General features: G+C 38.2%; 2 protein-coding genes across 4 annotated transcripts in view; one reads left to right on the forward strand and one right to left on the reverse strand.

Annotated features, from left to right (window-relative positions):
• zfyve26 (zinc finger, FYVE domain containing 26) overlaps nt 1–2459 on the forward strand; it is a 29640-nt gene extending 27181 nt beyond the window's left edge. For all 3 annotated transcript variants that reach the window (XR_013818478.1, XM_079843375.1, XM_079843376.1), the window contains exons 40-41: nt 457–507; nt 595–2459. Coding sequence is in view for 2 of the 3 variants with exons in the window: in XM_079843375.1 (XP_079699501.1) it covers nt 457–507; nt 595–801 (258 nt within the window). In the remaining variant the exon portion in view is untranslated. The remainder of the gene's footprint in view (nt 1–456; nt 508–594) is intronic.
• rdh12 (retinol dehydrogenase 12) lies at nt 2034–9487 on the reverse strand. The gene is made up of 7 exons (XM_079843377.1): nt 9351–9487; nt 6045–6163; nt 5745–5900; nt 5500–5604; nt 4550–4759; nt 4258–4447; nt 2034–2999 (listed from the first exon to the last, which is right to left on the reverse strand). Exons 1-7 carry the CDS (start codon nt 9428–9430, stop codon nt 2897–2899), a joined length of 963 nt encoding a protein of 320 aa, XP_079699503.1. The 5' UTR covers nt 9431–9487; the 3' UTR covers nt 2034–2896.
• Between the last annotated feature and the right edge of the window lie 649 nt (nt 9488–10136).

Here is a 10136-nt window from a genome sequence, read left to right on the forward strand (position 1 = left end):
TATATATATATATATATATATATATATATATATATATATATATATATATATATATATATATATATATATATATATATATATAATATATACACAATACAAGACAATGTTTTTTTCGTAGAAATTCATCTGAAAAAAACGGGGTTGTCTTATATTCAGAGTCTAGACTTTTATGTCAATTATACACCCGCAAAATGCACGTAAAACGAGTGTGCCAAGAAATACAGTGTGTCAGAGTGTAATGTTAGAAGATTGCGAGTGCAAAAACGCAAACAGTCAAAGAAAAGCTTACCGTCTTAAGAGCCACGCTGACGGGACCAATCTTCTTCTGTAAGTGATTTTAAATTGTAAGATGGTACCCAGATTTCAACTACAATAAAATGTCACTTATTTATATATAATCACTTATATATAATATAATTAATATATCATATAATATAATTTTTTGTTGTTGCTCAGGCTAAAGAACTAGAGACCCTGATTCTGGAGTGTAAGAGTTCAGAAAACAAGGTTAGGTTTCTCTTTTTTTCCTCAGTCTATATTTTTTTCTCTCACACACTTACTTACCCTCATTCACATTCTTTTCTTTCTCTGTAGATAAAGGCATATCTCCAGTGCAGTAAGCTGCGGGCAGCGTATCTCCAGGCTGTGAAGCTTGAGCTTGTAAAGGCGGCTCCTTTAGTACAGGACGTGATGCGGGCTGCTGAAAGCTCAGGTGACTCTGTAATGCACAACATCTGCCGCCAATGGCTGTCGGAGCATCAGGAACAATCGTCACGGCAACAACACGGAAATAACAGATAACCACTACCAATCCCCATTGTGAATTCAAATTCCAATTTTGTCACAGAGTTATCCTGCTCTGCTTTGATAGGTTAGAGTGATATAATAATAATATGCCAGGAAATGAATCACCAGTGTGCCACTTGATGTCCCTTCACATTCAAGCTCAGTTTGGGAGAACTCCCATCCCAGAACAAAAACCTCATCCACGGAGGGTTTGATGAAAGGGGGAAAAAGGCCTTCCAATCTACCAGTCTCTATCAGAAAGAAAACTATCCCAGGTTATATTTTACAAAGCCTGAGACAAGATTTTACTGATTAAATAACATTCACATCTGCATACTTCTCCAGTATTTGACTGGGCTTATTCTCCTACCTCAGGAAAAGGGATTTTACTTCTCATCTATGTTACAACGACTATTCACTGTGTCTAAATCTCATTCTGATGGAACGAGGTAGTGAAATTACTCTGCACCTGCCATGAAATTAATTCTTATTTGAGTTCATGGCAAGTTTACAATGGTGTTAAATTGAGTGTCTCTTCAGCCCTAAAAAACTGGTCCTCACTGAGAAATTGCACTCAGATGTGGTTGAACTACAAAAAACATATTCCTAAAAGGGAAGGTGTGATTTACAGGCATTTACAGGTGAGCTCTGAGAACAAACCTAAGCAGTATCTTGGATATTGCAAAACTCTAAACAGTTACGACGGGAAAGTAAGGGATTCTGGGTATAGTATAGCAATTTGAAATATACTGTATCAGTGAAACATTGCTTACGTGTTTGTCTATAATGCAAATTACCCTACAATTCACACCTTGAAATTTTGTGCAGTCTTTATGAATGTGTGAGTGGGTGTATATATATGTTAATCAGATTAAACTGTCACTGACCCTCCTGTAATTTGTTTTATAATGTTTAATCTGTGAATGTGTATAAATGTTGTGTAAAGTAAATCACAGGTTAAAAAGGGAAGAGGGTTCCTTCTTTTTTTTAGGGATATGTTACCCAAATTTACCCAAAAATTGTAAATCCTGTCATCATTTACTTCATGTCACTCCATCTCGATATGACTTTTTTTATTCTGCAAAACATTAAAGAAGATATTTTGAAGAACACTAGCAACCGAAGAACACTGGAGCTAATTGAATTAAATTGTATGGACAATTAAAACACTGAGATTTCTCAAAATGTCTTCTATGTTCCACAATAGAAAGAAAGTCATGCAGGTTTGGAATGAGATGAGGGTGAGTGAATCATGACAGATGTTTTATTTTTTTTGGTGAACTATCCCTTTAAGGGACTATGTCTCTTTTTTTTCTTCAGAGAATAGAAAAAAACGGTTTATAGAACCTATGCACATATTAAAATTAATCAAACTGTTACAGATGCTGCCAAAGAGACAGATTTCTGAATCCAATTAGTGACAAAAATGTCTGCTGAAGGGAGATCATTTAAAAATGAGTTATTAATTATATATTTAGCTATATAAAAAGCTATTTTCTAAAAGAAAACAAAAAACAATACTGACTTATGAATTAACTTTTCATGACTTATAAAATACTTTTTATAAAAAAAATGTTTAATCTTTTTTAATAATGAACCACCTAATCATAGTATCAATTATCTGTTAATGTTATTTGCAACATATCCTTGTGTATCTGTATCTTTTAGCACCTAAATAAAAGAAAATACACAAAAATACACTTTGTTTTTTCACTGTATATATTTAAATATTTATCTCTAGTCATGAATATTCCACAGTAGTTAAAAGCACATCTGTATAAAAGATTTCAGTATGCAGCTTCACATGAGAATACTGAGATGAGAGTTAAAGCAGCATTCAAAATACAAACAGAATAAAACAGTGAAATCAAAATTCTTCACAGATCTGTTCTAGAGTAAAAAAAAAACGCTTGCTTGTCACAAGGGCATGAACAAAATTGGCGAAAAGACAGAACAAGGTGGATTGTGCTATTGAAAGATTAGAGAAAATGTACACAAGTGTTTCAAACCAAGTAAAACATAAGTATTCACTGATAATGTCCAAGAATAAAGGATGGAAAAAAGAGAAGAGAAATTAAGCGGGTCAAAGGTTTCAGTCACACTCAATGTTTCAGTCCCACTCAATGCCTAACAATTCACAGCTTGCCTCCCACAGTTTCCGCGCCGTCTCCTCACTCCGTCCCTGAGGGGCCACAAAAGCAGGGGTACAATCACTGCGTGGGAGAGAGAGAGAGAGAGAGAGAGAGAGAGAGAGAGATGTTTAATAATATGCCAATACCATCAAACTATGCATGATTTTTTACACATTTTTTTAAATTAAATAATTATTTAAATCTTAGTATGTTTTAACATCAAAAGCTATTATGACTTCAGAAGTGTTGGAATATAGTGAACCCATTACATGGACTGCTTTAAAGGTAGCCTGAATGCCAGGCGAACTTAGCCCCGCCCACAACATTTGAGGTCGGGAAATTCGGTCTGTACTTGATCCGTTGTGGAGCAACTATGCTCGAAAAGGAGCTGTTCGAACCAATCAAATTGTCAGGGCGGGCTTTATACGATGATGGACAGCTGATAAACAGTAACGTTAGCATGCACGTCACCAAAGAGCGCTTGGGTTGAATTCGTTCTAATCCTAAACGGAGAACTTGTATATGCATTCACCTTTACTATTTCTCTCAAAAATGATGATCGTGTTGGTAAGTACTCTGTGTATCCTTAAATTCTTTTTTACAACACCGGCAAAGATCGCTTACACTCATCTTCTTCTTTTACTTTTTCCAGTGTGAGTGCAGTTGAGTTCTGTTGACAACCATGCGTTGCTCTGTTGCTCTGATTGGTTGTAGGTCTATCCAAATTGAGTGCAGAGGCATTTTCTTTCCTGGTTCGGTTGAAACACGCCCCATAATCACAGCCCAATGGAGCAGTTTCAGACTCATATTCTGACTAGAATCTGAGTATGATGACGTCAGGCTACTTTAAAGGCATAGTTCACCCAAAAATTCTATCATTTACTCACCCTCATGTCGTCCCAAAGCTGTATGACTTTCTATGGAACACAAAAGAAGATACTTTGAGAAATGTCTCAGTGTTTTTTATCCATACAATGGATGTCATTGGTGACCATAAATGTTTGGTTTAAGATTCCTTTGTGTCCCATAGAAGAAAGACATACAGGTTTGGAAAGACATTTTTTTGGGGGGGGGGGGGGGGGGGTAATCCATCCCTTTAATGATACTTTTATGGTGTTTGACTTTTTAAATGAATAACAATGGTCAGGATATCTTGAAAAATTAAAGGAATAGTAGCCAAACACAATCGGCGTTATATTAAACAATATCCTGGCTCTTCCTAGCTTTGTAATGGCATTGAATAGAGCTAGAGTTTTTGAAGCGTCAAAAATTGCCTCCGTCCATCACAAAAGTAATCCCTACCTTCAGCATCAAGCAACAGTTCTGAAGTGTGCTCTACCTGAAATGTTTGCCTGAGATTGACTGGAGCTCCTCTGCGACGGCACAATAGACAGAAGTTTGAGCTCCTTCCTTCGGGGTCTTCAGGAACATGGAGAAGACCGCAAACAGCAGCGACATTGCAGTAGAATGACGCACCAGCTCTGACCTCACCGTCCCCGGGTGCAGAGAGTTCACAGTCACATTTGACCCTGATGAAATACAAGTCAAACTGATATTTGCTGCAAGGCAGGATTCAGAATGTACTATTTACTTCTTCATTAGATTCTTGTTTGACACACAAGAGTACTCACCGTGGAGCCTGCGTGCGAGCTCGCGTGTGAAAATCACGTTAGCCAACTTGCTCTGGCAGTAGGCAAGGCCGCTGTTGTAGCTGCCCTGACTGTGCAGGTCGTGGAATCGAATCCAGCCGAAATTATGTGCCAGGGAAGACACAACCACGATTCGTGAGGGCGCGCTACGCTTCAGCAGACCAATGAGAAGATATGTCAGTAGGAAGTGACCTGAATGAAAAGAGGTGCAGATGTGAGTTGTCAAAACATCAGTGCTATTATTTATTTAATATTTTAGTAATTTGATAATTAGACAGGTTTTATTTTTATTTCTCCTGATATTTTAATAAAACATGCCTATTAAAGGAACACGCTGACTTTTTGGGGCTTATTCACCGTATCCCCCAGAGTTAGACAAGTCCATACATACCATTCTCATCTCTGTGCGTGCCATAACTCTGTCTGACGTACAGAATTGTACAGCTCAAAGTTCCTTGATTATTACGCAGGAATAGTTCCTAGCCATATCGGCCTAGAAAATTGCAACTTTTCATTTTCTGTCGGTCTTAGTACACAATGTAACTATACACATGACAACACGTAAATAGGAAAATGTTGACGTTATTTAGTCACTTATTAAGCAGTAGGCTAGCTGGAGCCATTTACCTCCAGTCTTTGTGCTAAGCTAGGCTAACGGTGGGTGCGTCAGACAGAGTTATGGCACGCACAGAGATGAGAATGGTATGCATGGACTTATCTAACTCTGGGGGATACAGTGAATAAGCTAACGTCCCAAAAAGTCGGCATGTTCCTTTAACTGACAGATATTACTAAAATCTGTCCTGAAATAATACAGGGTGCTGCCTATGCTTTTTTGTGACCGTGAGAAAAGCTCTTTTGTTCGTGAAAATTTGTCATGTTCTGGTTTAGTGAAATGTCTACATATAAATACAAGTATTATTCACACTCACCCAGATGATTGACCCCAATCTGCATCTCAAATCCATCAGCCGTTTTCATATAAGGACACATCATGACGCCAGCATTATTTATGAGGATGTGCAGGTGATCTACCTCTGAATGAAGAGACAAAAATCATTAATATCATTAATCATAAATATCTGGAGCCTGGAACACTCCTTGTCTGAGACTGTTATGCTTTTGGATCTTGGTGGTTGAAGGTGATTGAACTGCATCAGACATCATAAGGCAGTACCTCGCAGGAATCTCTGAGCGAAGGCTCGGATGGAGCAGGTGTCGGCCAGGTCCAGTTCCCTCACCTCCACTTTAGCTCCACCCACTCGTGTACGGATTTCTGTCGCCGCCTCTTCACCTTTCTCCACATCACGACATGCCAGAATCACACGTGCACCTGTGAGCAAACAGGTCTGAACCGTTACTTCAGCTGTGCAGTAATCCTTTCACTGTTTATTTAAACTGAATTAATACAATTATTTCATTAGATATGTCTTAAGATATAAGGTATTTAGTAAAGGTGTTGAAGAGAGGAACAGACCACGAAAGGCCAAATCCAAAGCGGTTTCCTTCCCAATTCCAGAGTTTGCTCCTGTGATCAAGGCAACTTTTCCATCTAACCGTGCTGTGGATCGACACATTCCTCCTGCTGCATATTTCCTGCACAAACATTGAAAGTTCATATAAATAGATTCACTTATGGTCAATCATGGCATTCAGATATCAAATATCCGAATAAGGACTATCCAGGAATCTGTTTCTCCATGGTCTCATGCAGTGTGTCTCAATCAGCTCCTTACTACTAGCTCTCTAGGTCAGGAATCAGTATATTGTGTGCACAAATTCGGGTTGACTCGTTACACATTGTGAAACTGATGATGATATGACAACATCCTTGTTGTACAACATTTCTACTGGTATTTATGAACAACAACAGAACTGATCTTTTTCAGAAATTGATTTTTTAAATGTTATATAAATTACATTATAATAAATACATTGATTGTTGCATAATATCAACTCCAGACGAACAGAGGCTGAATCCGAAATCGGCCCCTATAGCCTACCCACAAATAGGGCATTGTTTGAGGGGACAGCCATTTGTAGTCATATCTGAAACCATAGTGGATGTTATCACTAATTCTATCCCACATAGCACAGCAACAACGAGTGTACAGCCGGTGTACGCTCAAAGGCTGTCCGAATTCACTCACTCACTCGGGACGATTTCGGATTCAGCCATAGTGAGCATCGATGCTCCCTGGTTTTCAGAGTGCATTGTGGGACTTTATAGGGAACTAATGTTTTAGTGCACTGGAAAGATTTTGCAATCGAGACAGCTCTTAAAATATCTCTCTTTGATCAGTGCCCTGACTACTAAATAAGGGAGCTGATTCAGATGCACCCATTGTCTCTACAAGTGTACACTCACCGGCCATATTATTAGGTACACCTGCTCAACTGCTTGTTAACGCAAATATCTAGGCTGCGTCCGAAACCTGAAAAATGCTGCCTTCGGAGGACACATTTCAAGGTAGGAAGGCATCAAGGCATAACTTCCTGTCTCCTGAGATACCTTCATCTGATCGATTTTTGAAGGCAGCATATATGTATCCTTCGCTGCCTTTGATAGCCAACAATCCTGTGCTTTCCATTCTGTGACAGTTGAGCTGGGAAAAAAGATGGTGTCCGAACTCCGAAAGTTGCGTTTGCTGGTCAGTTTGTGTGTAAATGTTCGGTTTTTTTTACCAACATTGTCCACTTCTGATGTCATTTCTAGCGAGGAATTACTAATGTAGTAATTATATATTTGTTTAGTTCTCACCAAAGCTCTCTCTATTTTGCTGTAGATCATTAAACGGTTACACTGCCTAAGAAGTCTGTCCGAAATTAGTTTCGTGAGGTGCCTTCATGCACAAACACCGCCTTACAAGCCATGTTGTCTGATAAGGCAGTGAGGCAACGAGTCAGTTGTCTAGGTTTTCGGATGCAGTGATCATCACATGGCAGAAACTCAATGCATTTAGGCATGTAGTCATGATCAAGACGATCTGCTGAAGTTCAAACTGAGCATCAGAATGGGGAAGAAAGGTGATTTAAGTAAGTTTGAACGTGGCATGGTTGTTGGTGTACTGGTTTGAGTATTTCAGAAATTGCTGATCTACTGGGATTTTCACGCTAAACCATCTCCAGGGTTTATAGAGAATGGTCCGAAAAAGAGAAAATAACCAATGAGCGGCAGTTCTGTGGGTGAAAATGCTGGTTCGAGCTGAAAAAAAGGCAACAGTAACTCAAATAACCACCCGTTACAACCGAGGTCTGCAGAAGAACATCTCTGAACGCCCAACACGTCGAACCTTGAAGCAGATGGACAGCAGCAGAACCGGGTGACACTCCTGTCAGCTAAGAACAGGAAACTGCGGCTACAATTCACACAGGCTCACCAAAAATTGGATTGATTGAAGTAGTTGTCTGGTTTGATTAATGTCGATTTCTGCCTCGACATTCGGATTGTAGGGTCAGATTTTGGCATAAACAACATGAAGCATGGAACTATCCTGCCTTGTAGCAAAGGTTCAGGCTGCTGGTGGTGTAATGGTGTTGGGGATATGTTTCTTGGCACACTTTGGGCCCCTTAGTATCAATTAAGCATTGTCTAAATGCCACAGCCTACCTGAGTATTGTTGCTGACCATGTCCATCCCTTTATGACCACAGTGTATCTAAAATCATCTCAAACTGGTTTCTTGAACATGACAATGAGTTCAAATACTCAAATGGCCTCCACACAGTCACCAGATCTCAATCCAACAGAGCACCTTTTGGATGTGGCAGTAACTGCGTGATGCTGTCATGTCAATATGGACAGTTCTAAAGGCAAAAGGGAGTCCAACTTGGTACTAGCAAGGTGTGTCTAATAAAGTGGCCAGTGAGTGTGTGTGTGTGTGTGTGTTTGTTTATATATAAACACAGCACAGTAATCCACATATAACCAATAAGGGGGACAAAATCCTAAAATCTTGATTCATACTTGGAAATTGAGGTTTTAACTTATTACCGTTTTTTTCCCAAAGTGCCCAAAGATCATAATATAATAAAAAATTCCCCATTGTTAACTATTGCTTGAAGTTAATGACAGCTGCAAAATCAAATGTTTTTATTATTATTTTATAGAGATTGCTCTCTCAAAAAGCTATTTCTAGCCTATTATTTATAATATATATATATATATATATATATATATATATATATATATATATATATATATATATATATATATATATATATATATATATATATATAAAACAGGCAGCCCTAAACTATGATTATATGCTTTTATCCAACACTTATGGCTGTCAAGGTACCAGTCCCACTGGAGCCAATGACGCAACGCGGTTACGCGGAGGGGCGGGGCGATCCACCCATTCTGTCATTCTATTGGTTGGTTTTTAGAGCAGCTCATGTCAAGAGGAGGAGGGTCCACGAAGGGCCAACCTTCATCAACATAGTGCCGATTGCTGCGCTCATTTTACAATCGATAAATAAAATCATGTCGTATGTACAGTGTGATATAATTATTAAAAGGTCGAGGTCGGTTAGATTAACAATTGTGACTATTTAATACGGTTTTCAGACACTGTACTGGGCTGTACGCTTCGGTGGCTGCAATGCTTTACATTCATAGACTGATGTTTCTCTCTCCCACATCATAATGTTCTCATCCCTTATGCACACTGTGCTCTTGTTTTACAGAAATAATGAATGTTTCCATGCATGGTGCTTTTAAAATAAATTAAAATGAATAGCATTTTCAAATATTTCTCTACATAAAAGGCAAAATTGCTTACCTTATTTGAGGGGACAGCAGCCTTAAAATCAGCGTGACCACCCCTAAACCAGCCGCAAAAACTACGAGCATAAGCATCATGAAACTGCTTTACTCCCGTCTGTCTCTGTCGGTGTGAATGTGTTCAGCCTCCCACTCACATACAGCTGTGGTCCTAGGGAATGATGGGATTGTAGTTTCCATTGTCTGGACAATAAATTCTGAATATTAATTCATATCTAGCTGAACATTTTTATGTACTTGTACTAGCACCATATTTTGTTATATTATATATATTTTTTTTTATATATATATATCTCGTATGTTGGGGTTTGTGTGTAAGAGAGAGAGAGAGAGAGAGTGAGTATTGATGTTTTTGTAGTAGGCCACTGTAAAAATAATAATAATATATACATATATATTTTTTTAATTTCTTGAAAATGAAACCGAATCGTTTTTCAGGTACTACAATCATAAAAGATGATTATCTGATTCTTGTTTAATTTGGGTAAAGCCATATGGTTCGATTTTAATAAGTCGTTTATGCAAGTTAATTACGTATATTTGTGCGCTTTTTCCTCTGTCAGTCTATGTTTCGACTGGCCGATCAAATGTTCAAAACCAGTTTATTTGGGTTATCTAGAAAATGTAAACTACAGTTCCCATAGTGTATTTATGACGCAAGCTGTCTATATATTTGCCCTGTTGAACTGTTGCACATGTTTGTTACATTTTGCAATATGATGCATCTTAAAGTATAAGTCATACACGTAAATATGATTAAATAACTGCTTTTTAGGTGTTAAGA

This window comes from Gobio gobio (assembly GCF_949357685.1).
Source record: "Gobio gobio genome assembly, chromosome: 18".
NCBI lineage: Eukaryota > Metazoa > Chordata > Actinopteri > Cypriniformes > Gobionidae > Gobio > Gobio gobio.

Bases quoted from the DNA above. Each gene is read 5' to 3' on its own strand.
- rdh12 (XM_079843377.1), bottom strand. From the start codon at position 9,430: ATGATGCTTATGCTCGTAGTTTTTGCGGCTGGTTTAGGGGTGGTCACG. The intron at 5,901-6,044 runs GTCTGTTCCTCT...GTTTGCTCACAG, and splicing joins TTTGGATTTGGCCTTTCGTG to GTGCACGTGTGATTCTGGCA. The intron at 5,605-5,744 runs GTACTGCCTTAT...CTCTTCATTCAG, and splicing joins CGCTCAGAGATTCCTGCGAG to AGGTAGATCACCTGCACATC.